The 25,138-nt window shown below is 51.8% G+C and overlaps 1 protein-coding gene across 8 annotated transcripts in view; it reads left to right on the top strand.

Moving 5' to 3' along the window:
* Nucleotides 1-5,305: 5,305 nt before the first annotated feature.
* CYRIB (CYFIP related Rac1 interactor B) overlaps nt 5,306-25,138 on the top strand; it is a 95,158-nt gene continuing 75,325 nt past the window's right edge. For 3 of the 8 annotated variants that reach the window (XM_080578081.1, XM_080578085.1, XM_080578084.1), the window contains exon 1: nt 5,319-5,422. Coding sequence is in view for 1 of the 8 variants with exons in the window: in XM_080578080.1 (XP_080434206.1) it covers nt 5,321-5,422 (102 nt within the window). In the remaining 7 variants the exon portion in view is untranslated. Of the gene's footprint in view, nt 5,423-5,731; nt 6,965-24,340; nt 24,530-25,138 lie in introns of those variants that run through there. The other 5 variants (XM_080578078.1, XM_080578079.1, XM_080578080.1 and 2 more) reach the window with 4 other exon arrangements.

Raw genomic sequence — 25,138 nt, 5'->3', positions numbered from 1 at the left:
GCTAGCATCAAAACACTTTGTTCCATGAGTTTCGATTTGCTTTCTCTGTGGCTTCAGTAGACTCCGTGGAAAGCCCGGTATGTCTTTGTTTTCTAAAGCTGGCCCTTCTGGTTGAAAAGAGCTGCCCAGCGTGGTCCTCTGCCCTACTGCCTTGCGAGCCTGTGAGCAGGAAAACCAAACCCAGCAGCAGCCCTCAGCTTGACTCGAGCGGTACTAACCTTTCCCGGACGGAGGTGACGTTATTGCTTAGAATTTCAGGTCTGATCCAGCGCGTAGATTTTATTTGCCCCCAGCTGGGTGCTTGGAAGTTTTTCATTTAACACCCAACTGCTCCAAAAAAGAACAAGTCACTTGAAATTACTTTCTCATCCTTTAGCCGGAGGAAAAGTTGGAGTGTAGAGTTATCAGATCTGGTTTGTATCAAAAATAGTAACTGCAGCGGCGCAGGGCTCAGGAGGCTGCTGCGATGAGGTAGCTTCTTGAGCGCTATGCTGTAGTGCAGGCATAGCCTGGGTTCTTCGTGGAATATTCTGCTCAGTTAGTTTGGGATTTTGAATTTGCATAGGCTACACATTTTGGAGGAGGGGGAGTGAAATGTGGACCAGGGAGCAGGAGAGGCAGTCTGGTTAAATACTTTGCTCTTGCTCAGTTTCTATCTTATCTCAGTATTTCACACAGCAGCATTCATAGATCTGCTGGTTCCAGTAACCTCAGTCTTTGTCCTGCTTGTATTACTTGCTCTTCAGTGACATGTATGATTTCCTTTTGCAAGCCAAAATTGAGGTGGGTATGTGATATACCGTTTGGAGCTGAAGAGGCCAAGACAAGCACATGCCCCAGTAACACCCGTTATTCAGGTTTACAAAGTTTCAGCCTTTTCACTCTTTTTCATGGCAAACTTAAAGCTCATAATTTAACAGAGACTGGTGGTCAACACCAGTGAAGGTGATGAAAATCTTAAATATCAATCAATGAAACTCTGAATAGCCTCCCTCCCCTCTCCCCCCCCCAAAAAACAAAACAAAAAAAAAAACCCTAAATGTTCCAACCCTGTAAATAAAAACCCTAAATGTTCCAACCCTGTAAATAAGATTTAATAGTTTTCAGATGCTTCCCCCTTCCCCAAAGTCTAGTTCTGGGTGATAGTTGACTTGAGCATTAATAACAAATTACTTTACTTTCCCAACAAGCTGTCCTGTTACCAGTTCACAGCTTCATGGTGTTCACACCCTGGACTGGTAACCCTCTGGTGTCAGGAAACCAGAATATGACAGAGGAACAAAAGTCATCCCTTAATATTTAAAGTTCAGCTTCAGACTTTGGTTACTTACAGACAACTTAGCTGCTTACCCTTGAGTTTAAGGCTGTTGGGGGTGCTTTCGTGACACTTATTTTAGCCCTTCTAAAACTGATGTAGGCTTATGAGATGGATACAGAATGCACACGGGAGTGTGAGATGTTTTCATCTATATAGCTGTAAGCCCCACATTTTCTTACCTAATGCAAACTATTTCAAGTTGTCTTAATGATACTTTCAGGGCTATACAGGACATGATTTAGAGCCCAGCCATCTGCCGAGAGAGTGCTCAAGTTTCTTCTCGAGATAAGCTACGTGCTGTTTGTCAACTTGCAGTTAAGCTCACAGCCCCCTGTGCCGCAGCGTGCACAGGACCTGCGAGCTTTGGCTAGTTCTCGTCAGCTGGTGTTGGAGTAACGCTAAAACCGATAGTGTGTCACTGTACAGGCCTTGCCTTGTTCCTCGGCAAGTTACAGAACAGACCCCAGTGTATGCAGTAGGGCAGATGTCTGCTCTAGTCTCCTTTTATAATAGCGGGGGCGAGGGACAAACAATTCGTGATGGCTATCGCAGCTGCTAACCCCGCTGGAGCAGAGGAGAAGCTAATCAATAGCTTGCTGTACTGCCCGGTGGACGAGTGTTTGGAACAAGCTTTACGCTTACCTGGAGTCTTAAATCCAGCGTTAATGCTGCTGTGCAGTTCCTGCCTGCCTGCTCTTGGCTCATGTAGTGTCCGATTAGGAATGTTCCCTCCCTTATGTTTGTTATTTGTTGCTGAAAGGTGGTGTGTAGCTAGGTCCATTCCCTCATTTTTTATTTTTTTTTCTCTTTAAAGTTTGAGAATGTTTTTATGCTTCAGATACCACCAGAAATTCAGAAATCTGATTTTTTTTTTCTTAGTCACATTGTGTAAAAGAATCACCCTTGAACACATAAGACTGCCCTAGAATGGCTGCATGTAGAGGTTATTTCACTGTTTACCATTGTTTGGTTCAATTAGTGGCATTAACACGTTTTTTGCTAACTAATTTACTTAGCTTCTTTTCCAGGAAATACTACAGGAAGAACTTACTACAGCTGTCCTTAAACTCTGTAAACAGTAAGGAGTAGCATGCAATAGCTTGAAGTCTGAAGCTGTTCTCAAACCTTGTTTAATAACGTGTTTTTCTTTGTCCCTCCCTGCTTCCACATCCCTGCTACTCTAGTAAGTATAAACATGCCTCTGAGCTGGACTTCTTAGTGTTTAAATAAAAATCAAAACTTGCTACTTACAGAAAAGTATTAAAAAAGTGCTGCTGAGCTTCAGGGTGAAAAAGACAAGCCACCTCTTGAGCGAAGCCTGCCCAAAAGTCAGCAGCTGTTTGCTGGTTAAGCAGGGTTTTTGGAATGGCTTTCTGCTGGAGCCTGCAGCCTTCCTTAGTGACCTGATGACCCCAGCAGCCACACGGTTTCAAAGATACCTTGAAAATGAAAGCAGGCATTTTTATTTTTTTTTTCAAATTAGGGCAGATTATATTGCCTGTAATCACTTGCCTATAATGCAAACTATCTCATCCCTGGCCCTAGACCTATATACTCGTGTTTCCGAGCCTTCCCTTAATTCACTGTACATGTTAAATTTAGAGCTGTAGCTCTACTGCAGTAATTGTGGGCAGGAAAGCAAGAGCAGTCAGTGAGCTGCAGCTCCTTCCTGCAATGGCCAGCCATGTGCTCTTATTCCAGCCGAGACCTTCTCTTGTATGGAAGCTCATCCAGGAGCTGGAAGAAGGTGTGTGGAGCAACTCGGGGGACGTTGGGTCAGTAGAAGCGTGGGGATGAATGGCTGATTTATGATCCAGGATCTTCCTTAGTCTCTATCTTCCCTATATATTCCCTATCTTCCCAACCTCTATAGAAGGGCACTGGAGAGAAAATGCTTCAACTGCCTCCATAGGGTGCACAGAGTTCGTAGCCTGCTTACGAGGGAAATGTAACAGCTTGGACAGCTGGAGAGCAAGGAGCTTCCAGTGCTGAGCTTCATGTGAACTGGAACGGCATCGAGTGATGGAAGATGGGGACTGATAAGTCTTTTTCAGAGGGGATTTTGGCATCTCTCCTACCTCTGTGGCACAGGTCTGGAACACAGCTGCCTTGCTGAGGGCTGGATTTTGCTCAGGATCATCCTTTAACTCAGCATCTGTGTTCCTGCGTGGTCTGAATGAGATGCGACCCCATGCAGCAGAAAAGCTCCTCCTGTGCCTCCTTCCCTGCTGGGGCGCAGAGAGAGCTGGGATGAAAAAACAATAATAAATCTGGGGGTGGAAAATGCCCTCTACTTCAAAACCCTGGAGAGCAGAATTTTCTTCCTTCCATCTCCCAATGGCAGTTTTGCCTAAGTGTTTTTTCTGTGCAAAATAAAGCCCCTAGCAAAAATTATTTAGCCAGGGGTCTTCCTAGGGTCACCACCTCCCCCTCTGTGTAGCTGGCATCTGTTCTGCTCGTGATCCACAGGGTTAGCTGCTCATCTACTGCAATAATACACAAGTGGCGAAATAATATAAAAGAAGGGATCTGAGTATAGTGCTTCTGTATAGCAGTCCCATTTCCTATGTGTCATCTCAGAGCTGCTAGCTCTGCCTCCAGCCTCCCTGCTGTCACCTTTCCATCTGCTTTGGGCCACATACAGGTTTTGTAGTCGTCATTGCATTGCAGAGAGCTGTGTGCCACAGCACAGGGCCTTGCTGGGGCTGCAGAGCGAGCTGCAGCATCGGAGCCCCCTGCAAGCTCCTGCCCCTAAAGCTGGCCAGCAGAATGCCATTTACAGAAATTAACTCCAGAGCTGTTCCCCCATCTAATCCCTGTCCGTTCCTGAAAGGGATTGACGGCACTGGAGAACAACAGCATCTGTCGCTGGAGGGAGAGCCCTGATGCAGCCTGAGCAGTCCTTCGTGCTGGGCAGGTGGAACGGGGGTCCTGGGGGAATCCTTGCTCCTTCTGCAAGCAAGATGCCATCAATAGTTGGTATGAAAGAGGAGACACCACGCAGGGTTCCTCAGGGTTGTCACAGGTGCCTGAGCACAACTCTGGCCCCAGGACCACCAGCCGTGGGGCCTTCCTCCAGCTGCCAGCCCACAGCCCAAGCCAGCCGGTCGGGCTGAGGGCAGCGCTCTGTCAGCCTTTGCACTCTGAAGACTCTTGTAGGTTATTATTTTTGGTATGTACACATTTAAACTTCCCAGGACACTTTTGAGTGTTGCTGCTGGCTGGTGTCTTCCTACTTCTGCAAAACCTGTCTCATTCTCTGCTTCATCAAAGGTTTCACGTGCGTTTGACGGGAATGGTCATGCTGAAGTTGTCCCTGTTCCTGCTGAGGTGGCAGGATGAGGCCGGGTCACATCATCAAATAGAATCACAGAGTGGTTTGGGTTGGAAGGGACCTTAAAGCCCATCTGGTTCCAACCTCCCTGCCACGGGCAGGGACACCTCCCACCAGCCCAGGTTGCCCAAAGCCCCATCCAGCCTGGCCTTGGGCACCTCCAGGGATGGGGCATCCACAGCTTCTCTGGGCAGGCTGTGCCAGGGCCTCACCACCCTCACAGTGATGAAGTGTTTTTGCCAAGGCTCCCAGGGGAGACCCTAGGTGCGAGGAAATCCCAGTGGATTTGTCACCACCACAGGTGCCTGAGGTGGAAGGGGACACGCTGGTGCCAGCAGAACAGCCGAGCGTATCGGGCTGTGCCTGCATCCACGCTCCGCATCCTCCTTTGGCTACAAACCTTCATCCCCCTCCCTCCTCCTCCTCCTCCCCCCACCTCAGCACCCCCTCCCTGAGGCCAGCGGAGGCCCCCAACCCACAGCACCCCCCTCGTGCTCCCCTCCTATCCCCCATTTTGGGACCGCTCCACCAGCCCCCGGGGGGGGGAATGCTTCTCCCTCCTCCGGTGCTCGCTAGCAGCGGGCCGGGGCAGGGCGGCCCAGCCGGGCCCGACGAAGGTGCCGGAGCCTCCTCTTCCTCCCCCCGGGGCTCGGCTTCCTTTTATAGCGATGCGGCACCGCTCTCGCCGCCCAACCTGCGGCGGCGGAGCCGGCCCCCGGCAACCCGGAAGGCGGCGGCGGGCTGAGCGCCGCGGGCGGCCCCGCGCCCAGGTACCGAGCCCCGGGGGGGAGCCGGGGAGGGGGGTCCCGAGGGGAAGGGGCGAGGAGGCGGCTCCCGGAGCCCTGCTGAGGGGCCCCGAGCCCTGCTGGGGGGCTCCGAGCCCGGCCGAGGGGCCTCGCCTTCGCCCCGCGACAGGGCGGGTGCAGGGGGAGCTGTGAGGGGATCCCCCCGTGGGGGTCTGTCAGCTCCCTCCCAAGAGGCTGGGGGGGGGGGGGGGGGGGCAGGAAACCCAGCCCCAGATGTCCGTGGAAAGCTGAGGGGGGGATATGGTGGAGTGGCAGCGAGATGGGGTGGATGGTTTGGGGGAGGAAGCCGGTGTTTGGCTTCGTGTCCTGCTGCCTGCAGTGGATGGAGGTGCGTGGTTCGGTTTCTGTCCCAGGCTGGGCACGTTGTGCTTGGTTGTCCCCTCGCGCCAGGACAGATGCCAGGCTGGAGGCTGCTCACACAAATCTAGCACCTGCTCCCGGCTGCACAGCCGAAATTCAGCCAGCTAGGAGGTCAGCGAGGAAGCGAGAACTTGTGCTTTGGTGACCGCCTGGCCTGGGCAAGGACAGCGGCGTGGCTGTGATGGTGGCTCTGTGTGAAAACTGCCCCGGCCTCTTGAGCAAGTCGTGGCGTTTCAAAAGGATTAATGGTGAAACAGAGAGGAAATCGCACGCAGCCACCCCTAAACCGTGATCTGGCTGCGCGGTGTAGAGCCACATTACCGTTTTGATGTTTAAAAAAGTGTTATCTCTAATAAATGAATCGTTCTTTAGCGTGCGTGACCCCAGAAAGGCGTAAGGGGTACGCCTCTTGTTCCCTAGGCTTGTGATTAAACCAGGGAAGATGCAGTTTTTCCACCCAATGTCCGTCCCCTAGCAGTGCGGGGTTTCATCGGCTCCTGTCTGCCCTGCTCCCGGTCAGACCGATGGGCACGGTCAGCCCGTTTTCCACCGGTTGTCACCTCTTGGTTTTCGGGGTGCGGCGGGGTCAGTGGCACGGATGGTCCTGTGGGTCAGGAGGAGAAGCTTGCCAGAGAGATGAGGTTTCTGAGCAGGTCTGAGGCAGGGAGAGCGGTGTCCCACATTGAAAATGGCAACCAGCAGGAGCCGTCTGACGAACAGGACTTCCAAAAATGTTTCCAGTAAAGTCAAGAGCATCTGTTTCCTTAAACGAGATTGAGAGTTCAGATTGCTCAGCAAGGAGCATGTACAAGGGATTTTCAATAATGTCCATGGCGCAGCTCAGGCTTGGGGAAAAAAACAAAATAAAGAGGCCTCATTTGGTGCCTCTAAAGGTGGCGTGGCCAGCAGCAGCAGTGTGAGAGGGCAGTGGAAAGCGTAACGCAGCCTGTAGGTGTGGGAGGGCACGGCCACTCTTCACCGCTATTTCTTTTTACTCAAAGGTATCAGAGAATAAGGAGTGACTTAGAAGAATAAAGGGCAATGTTCGACTGAGATACTTCCTGTGCTTGTTGGAGAAGAACAAGGACGAGAGTATTTTGAAAGTAAAAGCTTATTTCCTGCGAAAAACTTTTGCTGAAGTGAGGGGTAAGATCATTTCAGAGCCGGAGTCGCGGCTGCGGTGACTCGGGCCAGCCACGCTGGCGTCTGGACAGGGCTTGGCTGAGGCAGAGCCGAGGGCACCGGGCGCTGGGCTGTCTGAGCCTGCAGCGGGGGAACAGGCGCAGCATCGTGTGCTTCTCTTGCCTCACCGAGAACAGGAAGACGGTCTGGTCTGTTCCCCTGCCTGCAAACAGCCTCACTCAGTAGACTCGGTACCACCTGGCCTTGCTCTGCCTCTCCTCCGGAGGCTGAGTGGCCGCGGCGCGGTCTCCTGTCCTCCCAGCGAGTGTCCAGGAGCACGATGCCAGCGTGGGTACCAGGACTGTTCCTGTAAGCTGAAGGTCGTTCCTATGGCGCCTGTCTCAGCCGTGGCTTAGAAAGGCTTGTCTCTGAGGTTAGCTCCAGCCAAGAGCTATCTTCCTAATCGTCTGGTTTAGGTTTTCCTTTAGTGCTTACCATGGCTGTAAGCTTGCTTATCTGCTGCATCGCCGCTGTCATGCCGAGCTGCACGGTCCCACCAGGAGCTTTCCCCTGCAGGAGCGTGCTCCTGGGCGAGGAGGTGGCCTCGGAGCAGCCTGCAGCGCTCCGGGCTCCTGCAATACAGTTGTTGGAGCGGGGATTTCCCATCTGCAGCCGGGCTGTGTTTCGTGATGGATAGAGAGCGCCTTGCACAGCGTCTGCAATGGCCCAGCTGTTCAAAACCTTTGTTTTGCGCTGCTCTAAGTGGATCTCGATGTAGCGTGGATTTTCTTTAGCTTTCTGAGCTGTCTTGCTGTCCCCGCTGGGTGTGGTTTTAAAACTCTTCCCCCCAGAGTTCTGTGGGTTTTTTGTTTGGTTGTTTGCTTGTTTTTTCAGTGCTGCACACGTGAGTTTATTTCCTTAAAACCTTTCTGCATTGGAGATGCTCAAATTGAGTATACGTGTGACCTTGTGGAATTAGGTGGGACAAGTCTAACATACAGCTCTGGTTTCCATTCCCAGCAGTTCTTTGCATGGTATGAGATGCTTTTCTATCATTCAGAAATGCAATTTAAAAAAAAAAATGCTGCTTTTGATATCTGCTTTGCAGAAATGCTGTAAGACCTACTCCAGGGTATCTAGCGAACAAGCTCTTCCTGTTTTCTCAAAGGCTTCCAGGGTAGAAAGGGAAGACTATCAGGCCTTCTAACTGCAGCAGCAAATGAGGAAATTTATCTGAGCCTCCCTAGGAGAGCCTTTGTCTCAGCCAGAATTAGGACCCCCGCCCCACACATCTGCCTTGCTGCCAGTCTTGAGCCCAAGCCTCTTGGCCACAGCCCTCGCTATTCGAGGAAAAAAATCACGGGCAGTAGATGTAATCTGCACTATGAAAATCTAATCTGTGACCTAATTTGTTGTGATACCATGAAGAACCTGTCAGCAGCGATCACTGTAACCGGCGGAGCAGACGCGCTGCCCGCTTTCCAAGAGCTCTCCGCAGAGCAGCCTCGGAGGCAGCCGCGCCGGGCCGAGCGTGTACGTTTGAAATCCTCCTCCGCTGCCAAACTGGGGGAATAATACACAGCCAGCGCTCCGACCGCTTTCGTTACTCTTGTAAAATGAAAGTGGTGCAGGCAGTCTTCCTGCGTGTGGAGATGAAGCTCTTCTGCAGGCGCTGCCGATCGGGCGGCTTTTGGGAGAAGGAAAGTGAGCTGCAACGGGAGCGGGGCAAATTTCGGTGCGTGTCCTGAGAGCTGCTTGCCTGGTAATTGCTCCTCTGGCTCGGCTGTGGCGCTACTTTGGTGGAACCAGCTCGCTCGGGGTGTTTGTGGGAGCGACTTCCCACCGGCGTGTGGTGAGCTCTCACGGGCTGGTTCTCAGGTCAAAATGGGCCGGATTTGGGTACAGTCCCTTTTACTCAAGTCCGCTGTCCTTCAGGGGGAAAAAAGACCTTCTGTGGAGTGTTACTGAACCCACAGCACCGCCAGTCTTGCTCCACGAGAACTGATAAGGCAGGGAAGTTTTACAGCTTGGGAACGTGCAAGTAGGAGGCCGATAACTGGAGGTGGTGTTCCTAGGTCTGGGCACGGCTGCATCTGACAGGGAGAAATCTTCACTGAGGAACTACGGCTCTATCAAAAACTGACAGCAGAGCTGGGCTTCCTGTGCGATTGTTCTAGAAATAACAGTTCCCCTTTTTTTAAAAAATATTATCTTTAAAGTGCTTTACTTGAAAGTACTCAATTAAAATGTGCCGGGGCGTGCAGCCTATTAACAACTGCTCGGATTTGTGTCCTTGCCCAGCGACACCCCGTCGGTCCCTTCGGGTTTTGAGGGCCCCCCGGTTCCTCGCACACCTCAGGCACACGTTTGCGTGGCCTGCACGCATTTGTGTAGCTTTTGGTAAACTCTGGTCCTTGTACCCGTGCCGGGCACTCGGTGCTCGTGTCTCAGCGTGCTGTTTGTTGATTTGTGCTCGCTCCGGGCTTTTCCCTCCACCCACTCGCTTCCTCTCACCAGCGGCCAGCAGCTCCTCACGCGCTGCGGGCAGGATCCCCGCCCGGTCGGGGTCTCGGCGCCTCGCCGCGGGTGAGCGGAGCAGCAGAGGCAGGGGGTGGGCACCTGGACGTGTCCGGGGGATCTTCTCCCTTCTTCTTAGCGCTGGTGGGGCTGCAGCTGGAGGGCTGAGGTGTCCCAGTACAGTGCTGTGTTCAGGTGTGGGCCCCTCACTACAAGGAGGACATCGAGGCCCAGAGAAGGGCTACGAAGCTGGTGAAGGGCCTGGAGCACAAGTCCTGTGAGGAGCGGCTGAGGGAGCTGGGGGTGTTTGGTCTGGGGAAGAGGAGGCTCAGGGGAGACCTTAGTGCTCTCTGCAGCCACCTGAAAGGAAGGTGTGGGGAGCTGGGGGTCGGCCTCTTCTCACAGGTAACTAGTGATAGGACCAGAGGGAATGGCCTCAGGTTGTGCCAGGGGAGGTTCAGGTTGGAAACGAGGAGACATTTCTTCTCAGAAGGAGCAGTCAGGCATTGGGACGGGTTGCCCAGGGAGGCGGAGGAGTCACCGTCCCTGGGGGTGTTAAGGGAAGGTTGGATGTGGTGCTTAGGGACATGGTTTGGTGGGTGACATTGGTGGCAGGGTGATGGTTGGACCAGATGACCTTGGAGGGCTTTTCCAACCTGAATGATTCTGTGACTCTAAGAGGGTGCTGGGCGTACTGGGAAGAGTCCGACAGAGACCACCAGGGTGATGAAGGGATGGGGGCACCTCTCCTGTGAGGAGAGCTGTGAGAAGAGGCTCAGGGGGCCTCATCAATGTCCACAAATACCTGAAGGCAGGGTGCAATGACGACAGAGCCAGGCTCTTTCCAGTGGTGCCCAGTGCCAGGACAGGAGGCACTGGGCACAAACCAGCACCCAGGAGGCTCCCTGCGAACACCAGGAGCACGTCTGTCCTGGGCGGGTGACAGAGCCCTGGCACATAGGGACAAGAGGAGCCAGAGCAAGTGACAAGAAGCAGGGTGGGTGTATGGCTGGAGGGGACGAGGGTGGGAGAGGGAGGATGGCTGTGTGTGACCAGGCTGGGCGCTGCTTGCTGTCCCTGCCTGTGGGGACAGCTTTCTCTACGGGTAATTTTTTCTATTTCCTCATTTCTTACTAAGGGTTGCCACCTCCCCTTGGACAGGACCAATTACTCAACCCTGCGGGGTGCATCTGGCAGCTTACAACCCGTCAAAAAGAGGAAAAAAAAAGAAGCCCATGAAAATAGCATGCCTGTAGTTTTAAATTAGGCAAGGGCTAAAATTAAAAAAGAACAGGCCTATCTGTGGCTACGCAAACCGACAGGGAATTAATATTCAGCTGACTGCCGAGGAAGGCGAGCAGAGGTCTGCAGCTCGCGCTTCCTTTGCCTCGTCCCACTCGTGTCCTTGCAGCTTCTCCTCTCTGCAGGGCGTGCTCAGGAGTCAGGGGAGAGCTGCCCAAAACCCGCTAACGTCGTGCCGGTCCCAGCACTACTTTCAGCGCCGTGACATGTCAGCAGCGCCCCGCGTTTTTAGCTTTAATTTCTTTGCTTGGCTGCTACGAATGAAACTTCGGGTGCCCCGCACCGGGGTCGCTCGTCGTCAGAGGCCAGGTGAGGCCTGGTTCCACCTCCCGTTTCCTGGGCGAGAGAAGTGCCCCCCAGACACTTGTTCTTGTTTCCTCTCCCCAGCTGCGGTTTGCTTTCCTCCGCTGTGATGGCGCTCTATTAATGGGGCTGCGGCAGAAACCAGTTGCCGAAATAATTCCCGTTACAAGAATACCTCAGTCTGCTCGGTTCCTAGCAGGTCCAGTTTTCACTTTGCACCCCATTGTCCTTCTCACCCGCAGCATGACCCGTGCATACAGTTTTATAGGAACGAGTCAGCGGGCAATGGACTGGTGGGAAAGGTGGGAGCTTCCTGGTGGAGGGGAAAATGTTAAGAAAAAAGGGATTGGGAGCTGCTGGGGAGGGAGTTGTGGTGGTGGAACTGTCTGGTCCTGCCGGTGGAGGTGACGTACGGCTCTGTGTGTGTATCTGGGGGCCGTGTATGTTCTTGGGGAGGGGAGATTTTGACACCTAGAGCCAGGAGAGCTGCAGGTAGGGTTTGAAACTGAATCCCAAACAGAGATGGGGCTCGGGGGCTGGGTCCAGGTTGGTGTGCAGACCTGCAAGCAGGCAGCGAGCGCCCTTGCTGCCAGCAGTGGATGTTCCCCAACCCCAAGTGCATTCAGAGGGGCTGGAGGGCGCTTGGAAATCGATATTAAACAGCACCTCAGCACAGCTTTGACAAATTTACTCCAAGGGCTGGTGTTACCCAGTGTGGATAAACTGCCGAGCTGCCTGTTGAAGCAGCGCAAGGCTGAGGGCTCCGGCTGCAAACCTGGCGTCCTGCCCCTCTCACCTTGCAAAACTTGTACCAGGACTTCCTGCGCCCACAGCTGGTCAGACACCCTGGTTATAGGTGTTACTGGCGTTGCTTTTATCAGCAAAATTGGCTTTTGGTTCAGTTGTGCCTTGTTCTAGGGCTGCTGGTACCCAGGGCTGTATCGTGGGCTGTCGCAGGAATCATCCTGCCTCTAAAATACCTTTACGCCCCCGAGGTGCGATTCTGCCTAGGACTTGGAGTTGCTGTGCATGCAAAAAACGCTGTTTTTAGCTTGTTGAGGTTCTGCTTGATCTTTTTTCTTTTAAATAAATCGCTTGCCGTGAGTGGTGTGCTCTTAGTGCGGTCCCGCTCGGGAGCGCTGCTCAGGGTGAGGAGGCTGCCCCCTGCTTCTGTGGGGGGCCCGCGGAGGTGGTGCAGGACCCGTAAAAGCTTCTCCTGCAGAAACCAGCCAGTCTGAGGCAGCAGTTGGGGCCTGCAAGGAAAATACCAGGCTCAAGTGAGGGTGTCCTGTGGAAAAGGCCTGATTCTGACAGCCTCGTACCTGTGGCTCGTCCCTAGGGGAAGACGTTCTTTTGGGGAGGGTTTTGTCCCCCAGAGCGCAGCCTCGGAGGTGTTCCTGGGCAGATGTTTTCGTCGAGCTGCATGAGGCCGTTTGCATATTGCGTGGGGCTTTTCCTCTTCCTCTTCGCTGCCGTCCGCGTGTCTGGGAGGAAAGTATCGCTCTCAGTCAGGGCCCAAAGTCGTGCAACTTCCTCTGAGCAGCGGCTCCCGGCAGCGCAGCCCCCTGCGGGAAGGGGAAGGGCAGGGGCTCCTCGGGGAGACCTCGGAGGGGAACTTCCCGAGCGCTTCTCCTCCTCCGCTGGTTCCTGGTGGGCAAAATCGGAGCCCCCGCGCTCCCCCGGGAGGCAGCTGGCTTTCTGCTGCAGGGATGCTCACCTCCCCGGTCCTGCAAACCCCGCCGTGAAGCCACCAAACAAGGCTCTGCTGGAGCAGACACCGCAGGGAGTGGGTTCCCTTTTCTCTCCCCGCCATGCGGAGGAAAAGGAGCCTCGTGCCTGCCCCCCACGTACCCGGTCAGAGCATCCCACGTCCCACGCGAAGCACAGGCAATGGCAGTCTGTGTCCGAGCGTATCCGAGAGTGCAAAAGACGTAATTTTGGAGGTCACTGAAACTCGGTCCCTTATCCCAAAGCCTCCTTTTGCCCTCGACACTATTACTGCCAGTAAAATAGGTGAATTTACATTCCAGCCCCATCTGACGATGTTCCGGATAATGCAGAGAACTGGAAAAACTGCCCTTCCTTTCTCTGATGTCACTTTAATCCCTTGAGTATACAGAGATTAGAAGATATTTGATGAATGCACTGAACATTCCTTGCACATTTCTCTTCCAGCACCCATCTGACCTCAGCTCCTGAATGAAACGAATTTGCGTTTGTTTTTAAAAGTGTCTCATTTTGTGAATCAAGATGTCAACACGTTTGCAAATGGTCCCCCAAGAGACGTTTGTGTCTCCTGGAGTTTAAATTGCTGGATCAATTTCCCATTAATACTAAGGGTGTTTAAAGGACAAATTCTCTGCCTACTGCAGTGAAAATTCACCCCGAGGTATGACATTTCACCTGCCACTGAGCGTAAGATAGCTGATCATAATGGACTGGAAGAGCTAGATTTGCACATCCTGGTAACAGAAGAGGGTGAGCATTACAGGAAGCCTTGCCTTCTTATCATCTTTTGTCTTTTCTGCACGTGGAAGCTTTCGTCCTCTTTGCAATTCATGTTACTGCACTATCCAGAAGCCCCTGCCTGAATGTGAGCGCGGTTTAAACGCTAGGGGTGCCTAAAGAGAGCCCTGAAGAGCTTCCACTCAACAGGGCGTGGAGGAACAGGAGCACCAGGGTACGGCTGAGGTCTTGCAGCCGAGCAGCGGCCCCGATGCCCAGTTCCAGCTGTGTCAGTCCCTGCACAGAGCCACCAGCCCCGCTGTGTGTCCTGCTTGCAGCTGCGCTGGCGGACAGGGCTTCGCCACGGCTGGTCCCTGCTCCTCAGTACGGCCCTGTCCTGAGTTAGAAGAAGGAAGGAGGGCTCTTGGCGAGCCTCAGCGTGCTGCTCCTCAAATAAAACACAGAGGCAAGTGGAATCAGCTATCGGTAGAGTGTAGCTGCAAATTATTCAAAGCATGGTGGACCTGAGCCCGCACTGAGGCGTGTTTACCCAGGGAAGTGCCAACATAACTTAGGAGAACACCCCGTAAAATTGCACCATGATGGCCCAGGGCCCTTGCACCGTCCCAGGAACCGGCTGCCAGGATGGAAAAGCACCGAGTGCGAGAGCTCCAGTGTCAGAGAGCCTTCCTTGGGCTTCGAACCTTCTGCTGCCGGCCCTCTGTGCTTCCCGGCATTCCCTGATCTCTTGCCAGCTCCCTTCAACAGCTGTGGTTTGCGGCTGTAACGCTCAGCATTCGTCTCCTCTCTGTCCGAGCAGACCTGCGCTGGGGCTGGGTGCGCAGCCTGCGGCAGCTCTGCAGTCCTGGGGCTCCCAGCACCGGCCTCCGGGCATGAAATCGACTCCTTTACTGAGACCCAGGGCGCTGCAAGCGGCGGTTTGCAAGGCTTCTGGGTCCTTCTGGTGGAGCTGTGAGGAAAGGTTCAGACAAACCGCTCCGTAATGCGTTATTTTGTTTCCTCTAAAGAAAAGAAAAGTGCCCCTAGTAAATCCAGAGCTGCGCTGCCAGCCCAGAGGAAGCCCCCTTTCCGCATCTGGCAGATAAAACGCTGTCAGCCTACCGCGCTTTTTGCAGGAGGGATCACTCCGTTTCTGTGTCTGTCTATCACTACCGAGACTGCGGTTGGAGCAGGAGCGGCTCCGAGATGTGAGTGCGTGCCCGTTAGGAATCCCACTGCTTGTTTCAGGAGACCCCAGAAGTTCACGAGGTGCTGAAGAGCTTCCAGTCCGCGCTGCGCCGGATGGGACTGAACTGGTGACCGGGAGGGGAAAGGTTCTCTCGCACATTTACAAACCCCGAGGCATCTGTTCCCCAGGCACAGATTTGTCTAATTTCCCTGAGCCACTGATGACCTGCCCTGAAACGATACTCTCATTCCCTTAGGAACTCCCTTGGGTTGATACCAAGCGGATAGTTGTTTTTGGGCCCCTTCCCAGAGAGAGCGCGCTGGATTGCTCTGATCCTTGCACGCCAAATAAATGTATCATCGGACCGCAGTGAAGGTCCAAAAAGCTTTATTGAAGGGGAAACGGATTATTAATAATTGAGGATAGTTCACTGCATTGTTTTGGAGCCAAGCAAAGCTAATAGAGCTTTTTCGTAGCAGAGATAAAAGTGTGGGGTATCGAGACTGGATTGATTGCAACAGTTAATGGGAACATAAAAGTCAATTAATGAATTGCAATGGTTAACGCTGCATTAAAGTGAAACACGCAGCTCCCAAGCAGGGTATTAAGCGTTTTTAAAGACTACAGAAAGCAAACAAACGAACAGAGGAACAGCAACAAAACAGTAACAAAAACCCCACACCCTATTGACTGGTAAATGCCTGTGTAAATAACTTTTTTTTTTCCCTGTGAGAGGAGCTCACGTGACCACTTTTTTAATCCATTTATCCTAAGGCTCTGGGTGCACGTGTGTGTTTTCCCCTCAGCACCTTTCAGAATGAAACAAAGCCTCTGCAAGGAGCTGATCGGTGATCAGTTCTGCGGCGTCTCGTCGCGGTGAGGACCGTAGGGCAGAGGGAGCGGGCTTCTGGGTTTGTGAGAGAGGCTCTGAACGAGGAGAGTTCCCGGCTGCGACGTGGCTGAGCTGCCCCGTGGTGCTTATTACCGACCCCGTGTAGGTAATTTAACTCCTAATTTCACAGGATATTCTGTTTCTCTGCAATAACAGAAGAACATCCCGTACTGAAAAGTGGAAGCTGAGGCACTGGAAGGAATAGCTCAACTCCTGGTGGATGAGGAAGGTTTTAAACTGCCCTGCATTGAACAAATTAAAAGGTTTATTGTGGAATAAACTAGCAGCCATTCCTTCTCAGTGACCGTCGTTATATTCTAATGCTTCCTCCCTTTGCATCCTTTCTAAAGCCATCCGTTTGTTCCTCCGAAACCTTTGCCCAAGCCTCCGTCAGGCGCGATGCCTTTCTGCGCGCAGCACTCCCCTACTCCGCCTTCTTCCGTGGTCACCGTTCAGTCTTCTGGAGGGGACTTGTCCCCCTCTTGGCCATCTGGCCGCGTGCGGGGCTTCTTTGAACGCATCCCCCTCCGTGCTAAACTCATCTGCAAAGCCTTTCACAAGCTCCGGGCCGGAGTCCGTCATCCGAACTGCAGTGTGTTGTGCCTCAGGACAGGAGTGACCCCATTAAAACCACTTAGGAGCACGCAGACTTAGGATTGTCTCGTTGTCCTTATGTTCGTCTCTGCTCCCGCGTGGTTCCCGTGACCCGTTCACATGCCCGCTGGCCTGAGCAAACCGTAGCAAAGTTGTATTTGCCTACATCTGCCCCTCCCATGCTTTTAGAGTAAAGTTCAGCAGATAAATGTTTAGGATTAAAATATGAATGGAAACATAACAGAAGAATGAAGAAGCAGGTGTTACTTGCTTTTACTTGGAAGAAAACAAGAACTAAAAAATAAAAAGTCCTGTGAACAGTGTAACTGAGGAATCCCAGTTCCCGATGGATTTGGGTCTGTGCGCCCTCCATCTCCCACTGGCACTTTCTCGCTGCAGAACCTCCAGGCTCCTTCTCCTCACACTTAATATCACACGAGAAGTCCAAGGCCAGAAAAGTGGACAAAGCTCTTCGGAGTTACAGCCTAGCGCCTCACAGGAGAAGGCTATTTTGCTTCTTTCCATTTTTTGGCTCTTTCACTGCCTGGGACAGGAATCTTTTATAACGAGGAGTATATGACCACCTATTAAAAAGAAAAAAACAGTTTTATGACCCAGTCATGTAGAGGCAAGGCAGTCAGGGTGGGAAGCTGCTTGCTCCGCTCTGATCATCGGCAAACTCTGCACCTCGGCTCTGACTCGGGGAATCCGCCGGTCTCAAGTGGGACTGCATCCACCTTGCTATGAGCAGAATGTTTCCCAGCCCATGCGGGGGGGTTCGGCTGGACATGAAAAATATTAGCTTTTCATTAACTAGGTAAACTCAGAATCTGTTTAAGTAATGGAAACGTGCAATGTCAGCTTTAGTCCCTTTCCTTGCTAACTGAATGCCGTACAGCTGCGCTCGGGGCTAGGTGCAGTCCTGGGTGCCACGTTCACGCTCAGGAAAAAGGAAGAGAGAGCCGTCTGGCGTGCAGCGCTTCTATTGCTCAGCGGAGGAAGTGTTGGAGGGCATGCCCCAGGGCTTCGTTTTACTGCAGCCTTCATCTGCACCCAGTCTGTCCCTCGCAGAAAATGTGTGCACTGCTGGGGAGGGATTTCTGCAAATTTCTTTACATTCAGCAATTGGGTGCGCTAACATTATTTTAATGTCTGTTGCAGTTAGGAGCACCATGATGGAATTGCATGAAGATAAGAGTAGAATGGGATAGAGCAGATGACTGTAGCACAGCGGTATTTTAAAGAGGTAGATCCAGTTGGTGAGCCAGTAACCCAACCCTAAGTCCTTTTTCTCTCATTATTCAGCAGCCTTGTACTCGACATTGCTCAGATTATACATGAAGATGAGTTTTGTTTGCAGTTCTTCAAGTAGATGTTACAAAGCCAGTCCGGGTTTTGATCAGCTGAATTGAAATCCACATTTCGGATGGGAATAAGCAGCCAGGTCTTTACGAACTGGACAAGAGGACAGAAAAAGCCTCAAAAGTGGCACTGCAGCCCCGCGGGGTGCTGAGCACCCTCAGCTCACGCTCATGCCGCTGGTGATGGGGGAGACCCAAGCCAAGGGACGCAGCCCGTGGCTTTAGCACGTCCCTGCTCGAGTCACCCCCAGCAATGCTTGACGCTCCTGGGTTGTGAAGTCTGCATTCGTACACTGGGTTTTGAAATTGGCCCCTCTGAGACTGTCTCTCCAGAGCCCTTCACTGAGGTGCTTTAATTAACTTTTACTTGATTTCCCTGCTGAAAGTTTTCGGCATCCCCTGTGATCGTGAGAGGAATCTAACTGCCACGGCAGCAAAGGGAACAGCTGAGACAAAGTGAAATGGTCTCCTGACATCTTGGCAGCATCCCTTGGTAATGACCAGACAAGGCCCAAAAGTCACTTATGAACCAAATGTTGTTCTAAGGGATCCTAGTAACAAATAAGTTAAACACTTTGGAATGAAAAAAAAAAAGACAAAAGATAAACAACACCCCAAAAAACAACCAAAGAAATGATTACATCACTGCAAAGGCTGTGATCAAAGGTAAAATACCAGTCTCATGCAGCCTCATGCTCCTGAGGTAGGCAGAATTCCCAATGAAATCGATGAATATTTGTTTCCGTCAGGGTGGCGTTATTACCTTTGCTTGAAATCCACCAAACAAAAATTGTTTTCCCTTCCAGAGGGTAATGAAACAGTCTAGCCCTCTTAAATATTGCCTTCCCTGCTCTCTGAAGCATTGATTCCGTCCATTAGCTGGAACACCGTTACGCTGCTGATTGACCCGAAACATTTTGTGAAAAAAAAGGAAAGAGGCTGGTGGGGAGCTTCCAGCTCAGCTGGGGTGTTTGTTTCCTGTGGTGCTCCTGGTGGTTAGCTTGGTTTTGTAGACTGACTTGACTGAGGGCTCGCGGGAGGTCAAGTGAAGTGCCTGACACCCTCCAACGCACCCCCATTCAGCAAGGCACCGAAGCTGCCCCCCAGAGTAAATACGTGCGGTGACGTTCGGGTGCTTCCACACGCGCGGAGGTGATGACCCAGCACCTGTTGAAGTGGTCGTGGCTTTTCCACTGCACTGAGCGAACAGGAGCAGACCTCTGGGTGCTGGACAGGTCACGAAAAGCCCGTGCATTTCATGTTTCTTCTCACCTGAGTGCCCTAAGTCGGGAACTGCAGTCCGTGGCCATGACCTGCTGCCCTTAGTCGTGCTGGATTATCTCCCTTGCTTGGCAGGGCTCTTGCTGTCCAGTTCACCTGTTTGCTACCCACAGCGTTTTTGCCGTTGTGGTCCTTCAAAGTACTGAGCACAGTGGTATCCATGCATTGGTTACGGAAGAAATTCTGCATGTCACAGACTTGAATAAGATGCCTGAAGGTGTTAGCATCTAATACTGCGTTCTGCTCTGCTCTCTGACAGGTCAACCAGTATAATTTGTCTTTCTATTTTCCAGTAGAGAGAAAATATGATTAAAATAGAAGCTGCAGTTCCTCTTTCCACCTTCCCTTACGCTTACTGGTCTACAGTCTTTTTTTTTCTAATGCAGGCTTAACACCTGCCATTTTCTTTTTATTCCTCTTTCTGCTTCCCTGTCTCATACGGGCAAGCTGCACTGCTGAGGAAGGGCAGCAAAATGTAAAAACAAAAGAGCTTTATTGTATAAAATCCCTATTATCTTTGATCACAATCCAACACCGAACTCTCCTGCGTCAAATGACTTACAGGAGCTGTTCATTAATCGAGCGTGCGTCGCGGCTCTTAGCTGAGGCATGCCGCTCCGAGAGGCTGTGCTGATCATTTGCAGGGAGCAATTGCATCAACAGATGAGAGAACTCGAAAATAATCTCAGGTTTGGAGTGGCAGAAGAGGAGATGACTAATGCAGTTAGTCACGTGAAGTGACTGGGGCACAGCACCGGGAGACAGTGGACTTTCTCCAGGTTTGTTAGGGTAAAAAGAAAGAACTTCTGAAATGCGCTGCTCTCCCCGTTTGCCACCTAAATATCAAAATGACCTTTGAGGGGAAGGAGGGCATTTTGAGATGGCATTGCCTGACTCCATGCGAGTATAAAACATTGTAATTGTTTGCTCTTAACGGTATCTGGAAACTCTTCAGGCATCCTTGTAAGCACAGAATGCTTTGACCTTGGCTTTCTGTTTTGTCTGTGCTTTTTTGAAATTTATGTTGATCAGCCACACTTTGTTGCAACTGTTTGTACTTCTGAAGAGCTGCATTTATATCAGGGGATTTCTGCTGCCCAAAATGAGAGCCCTAAAGGACACTGTAGTGTGAATGTGACTGCTCCTGCAATCCCTCATCTGCCGGGCATGCACTCGAAAAGGTGGAGGAACCTGGAAGAGGGAGGGCAGAACCTGATGGTAGCTTTATCCGATCTGAAAGGTGCTATGAACCACGGCAGCGTAACAAAGGATCTCTGCAAAGCTGCTGCTGTTTTCCAGCCTAGAAATTTTGCTGCGAGAAATCTCGTCTCTTTAAAAATTAAAGATCTCTGTATGGATATGGATATGGGCTGCTTACTTACCATTTTCATCCACGTAATGGAAAAGTTAGTGCTGCTCCCCCCGCCGCACAAACAACACTTGTCAGTGGACAATGCACGCTGTTGTCCCTGCTGAGTACAAATGAGAAAAGATGACTTCCTTTTCTACTTTTGACTTTCTCCCCTAGGCTACCATTAAGCCTAAAAGTAGCCGAAGTATTGTGACTGTGCATGGTACCCAAGGGCAGTTTTGCTTCTCTGTCTTAATTTATCCGGCTATCTATAGCTAAAATAAAGCCATCTTTTGTCACTGGTACATATGCACATGTATATGCTATATGTACATCCAACAGTACATTTGGAGCTTAATAATCTGCTCTGTGAACATGCTCTGACCCATTTTCTCTCCTAAGGGCCAGTTTTACCTACCTGGTAACAGTACTCCTACTAACAAAACAATCAACAGGCATTTAGGACCCTAGCAGCAGTTATGTTCTATTACCATTCTGTAATTTTATGATGCAAACTGGCAAATATCATCTTTTTTTTTTTTTTTAATATTTATCCCAGTACTAACCTGGTTAAATCATTTTCTGTTAAGAAGGAGCAATTAAGAAATTAAAAGTGAAGGCAGAACTAATAGAAAATTGGTGGGTTTTTAAGTCGTGCAACATTTTCCAGATTGTTCAATAATTTCTATGCTTCAGTTATTACGTGGGATGTGGATGTCAGTATGCAGCTGCTGTTAAAGCATCGGTAATGCTCAGGTTCTGGGCACTCTTGTACTCCTGAAAGATGAGAGGTACGACTCAAGGGTATGTTAAAATTTGGGACAGCCCTAAAGAGTAAATAATACTGTAAAACTGCTTATAGTTTCAGTAGGAGAGGCTTTTTTTGCCTTCCCCTCCCCAAACTCCATGCAGTTTACAGTATTATGAACATCAAAAATCATTCTTCCCTGAGGCCGGTTGCATTGTTTCCTTAGCTCTGTACAACAGGACAAAGTTCTGTGCAAGAGAGGTGAGAGCCCCCAGGCTTGCATTAAACCCACGTGATGAATCCAAAATAAACTTGGAGCGTGGTTCTGCTTCCCTTGAATCCAGTTCAGTGGGACCTGGATCTCTCCTTGCCTGGCAAGCAGACTTCCAAATGTCTTCAGAGAAGAAAGAGAATGTGGTAGTGACCTGCCAGCATCTCGGGAAGGAGGCTGCATCGATCTCCTACAGTGCAGATTTTTTATCTGCTGGTTGCAAAAAAAATCTTACTGCAGCAGAAGTGAAAAGTCATGTCAAGCACTTTCAGTTTAGCCTACCCACCTACGAGAATCAAACACAAGCAGAACCGGGACTTCTGGTCTTCTGCCACTCTGCTCATCAGCTTCTTCTCTGAAAATCTTCTTTCATATCTTCTGGGACATCTCACCTATTTGCTCCAATCTGCACTATCCTGTAACAGCCCCCCAGGCTTGCCCGAGCACTCCCCTTTCCCTGCTTAGGTGGAGGCAGCAGACAATTAGGAACACGGTTTACCAGCCCTGGTATTGCCTGAATGCTCTTTGAGGACCCAATTTATAGTGCAGTGTAAACTGAGTTCGTCAGGCAGGTTTTGGTGCTAAACTATCCTCACAGACTGCATCCTTTATATCCCAGGATACTATCTTATCCAAAATACCTTTAAATCATTAGCTCATTGAGTCTGTACTTCACAGAATCACAGAATGTTCGGGATTGGAAGGGACCTTGAAAGATCATCTAGTCCAATCCCCCTACCAAGTTATGAGAAAACCTAAGTTTATCAGTTTAAGTTAACATATATAGAGCCATGAAAATGCAAAAAAGAGAAATACACTGACATGTAAATCTCTGAAGTACTTTCTATTTTTCTTCTTTCTCAGACTGGGTATGGGAGGGAGAGCTCTGCATGCGCTGTTATTTGACAGTTATCAAACTGGCGCTTGGCTTCAGAAGAGAAAGTAGCTGACGTGGTTAGACTTTCAGGTGTCTTGTACGGCTCTTTCAGATTGAGTAATTACCTTTGTCGACGATAATGCTTTACCTTTGGACGCTGCGCATGAGCGGCTGCAGGGAGAGCCAGCCACCTGTTTTGTCTTGGTTGTATCTGTGTGTTCCTGCCCGGCTGTCCTCTCATTCTCTGAGCTGTTCCTGGCGGAGAGTACGTGGCAGCACCCAATTATCACAGTCGAGGCCTTGAAATCGGCAGTTGCTTTGTGTTCACTGAGGTGGTTGTTAGATACCTATCAGGTGAGAAGTCTCACCAAATGTAATGTAAACTGGCCTTTGGCTTCTTCAGCCATTCAATGCGAAGGTCAGATGAGACTTCATGGGAAAGTTTTGAAAATAATTGTCTAGATTCCAGATAACGTTAAGAGGAAAAAAAAAAAAAAAAGCAGAACTTTTGTCTTCCTGTGTGTGTATATGTAATTTTCCGAAAGAAGCAAGCCCCAAAACAGGATATTGATGTTATCCCTCTGCTTTTGCAAATTAGTCTATTTGCCAGGAGTAAAAGTAACTCGGGGTGTGCCATGTCCCAGAGTGTAATGACACCAAAACCCGAGTTATGAGATAGGTGTGGAAAAGGTGAAACCTTCAGAATTTAGTTTTTGCATGCAGATGTCTACATGGAGAGGAAATTACATAAGTAAATCAACAACGTGTCATTAAAGGACACTTCTGTATTTCTTAACATGTTTTGCATATCTTTTACATTTTGTGGGAAATGGAGAGCACAATGACCCCTGCCATTGCCATAGTGGGATGTTCCTTCTGCAGGAGGCTCTGGCAGCTCAGAGTTCACTGAAAGATTTCACTTTTCCCTTTCTGCTTAGTTCTTAACCCACCTGCGAAGAGATTTACGTACGTCTCTAAGTCAGCAATCCTGCTTTTCACCAAGAAGGAGCTTTATGTCCTTTCCCATCCCAGTTTTGCCCGCAGCAAGCGTTTAGAACCCCTGAGTCAGGCCTTAAAATAAAAATAAATAAATCACACAGTTGGCTTGGGGCACGACGCATATTTTTTAAGTCAGTGGCTTTTCGCTTTAGGGTGCTAAGTCTCAATGCTTCACCTGCAAAGGCTGCTCACGTCAAAACAAATGCCGGTGGAGACTCACGATGACAAAGACCTGGACTTTGAGGTGTGTGAGGAGGTTTCAGGGCTGTGCTGCACCCCTGCAATTTTTGGGCAAGCTTGGGTGTCCTCCAGCAGCCACCTCCCTGGGTGGGATGTAACCCTGAAGGGACAGGGTAAATAGATGTATATACCTTGAGTACTGTGTTCAGGTTTGGGGCCCTCACTACAAGAAGGACATCAAGGCCCAGAGAAGGGCTACACAGCTGGTGAAGGGCCTGGATCACAAGTCCTGTGAGGAGCGGCTGAGGGGACTGGGGGTGTTTGGTCTGGAGGAGGCTCAGGAGAGACCTTATTGCTCTCTGCAACCACCTGAAAGGAAGGTGTGGGGAGCTGGGGGTCGGCCTCTTCTCACAGGTAACCAGTGATAGGACCAGAGGGAATGGCCTCAAGTCGCACCAGGAGAGGTTCAGGTTGGAAACGAGGAGACATTTCTTCTCAGAAAGAGCAGTCAGGCATTGGGACGGGTTGCCCAGGGAGGTGGTGGAGTCACCGTCCCTGGGGGTGTCCAAGGAAAGGTCGGACGTGGTGCTTAGGGACATGGTTCAGTGGGTGACATTGGTGGCAGGGGGATGGTTGGACCAGGTGGTCTTGGAGGGCTTCCCCAACCCCAAGGATTCCATGATTGTACACGACCACATACGGCTTGCAGCAGCCCTCAGGGCTTGGCTAGGATGCCCTGAGGAACCCCCCCATCCCCGGGAGGAGCCCCCGTGCGCCCTCATTTCCCCCCAGGCCCCCCCGCGCACACTCTGTGCAGATCCCGAGGAGCCTCAGGGCAGTCTCGGGCCCCGCACCGAAAGATGGCTGCCCCCCTCCCGCCATCCCTGCGGCCCCTTCACCCTCACCCCCCTACCCCCGCCCGCCCGCCCGCCCGCCCGCCTCCATTCCCCCCCACCCCCGGCCCGAGACACAGCGAGTCAAAGCAGGTGCATGCGCAGTGCGCTGGCAGCCGGGCGCGCGTGCGCACTCACCTGCCGGGATGCGCGCTGCTCCCCCCCCTCCCCTCCCCTCCCCACCGGTACATCCGGGTCAGCGCCCGCCCGCCCGCACCGCCGCTCCCCCGTGGCGCTCCCCCTGCGGCTGCCCCCCCCCCTCCCCTTCCTCCTCCTCCTCCTCCTCCTCCTCCTCCTCCCGGCCGCCGCTCGCTGCCTCCGGCCCGGCCCGCAGGGAGGGAGGGAGGGGAGGAGGCAGCGGCTCCGGTTCCCGGCTGAAGCTCTGGGTGAGTGGCGGGGAGGAGGAGGAGGAGGAGGGAGGAAGGGAGGAAGGTCTCCCCCCGGTGCCCCCACCCCGTTACCTCAGCGCTGCCCCCCCGTCAGAGAGCTCCCCCCGTAACTTCTCGCTGCCCCCTTCCCCGCCCCCGGGGGGGGAATTTGGGGTCCCCGGGGGGGGATTTGGGGTCTCCCCAGGGGGATTTGGGGTCCCCCAGGTCTCTCGGTGTGGGGTTGACCCGGGGGCAATTTGGGGTCCCCCTCATCGGTGTCGTGTCCGTCCCCCCCCCCCCACCCGCATCTTGGGGGTAGTGGTTGGGGAGGGGGGATGCAGGAATTTGGGGTGGGAATGTGGAAATTTGGGGGGGAGATGTGGAAAACTGGGGGGATGCGGGAGTTGGGGGGGGCATGCAGGAATGGGGAGGGATGTGGAAATTGGGGGGGATTGCAGAGACTGGGGGGGCAACGCAGAAATCTGTGGGGGATGCGGAAATGTGGGGGAATGGAGGAATAAGGGAGGGTTGCAGAAATCGGTGGGGATACAGAAATCGAGGGGGGATGCGGAGATTTTGGGGGGAACGCAGATATCGGGGGGGGATTTGCCGCCCTGTGCCCACCTC

This window comes from Anser brachyrhynchus (genome assembly GCF_964034855.1).
Source record: "Anser brachyrhynchus genome assembly, chromosome: 2".
NCBI classification, from domain to species: Eukaryota; Metazoa; Chordata; class Aves; order Anseriformes; family Anatidae; genus Anser; species Anser brachyrhynchus.
This window is presented reverse-complemented; position numbering and strand designations above follow the sequence as displayed.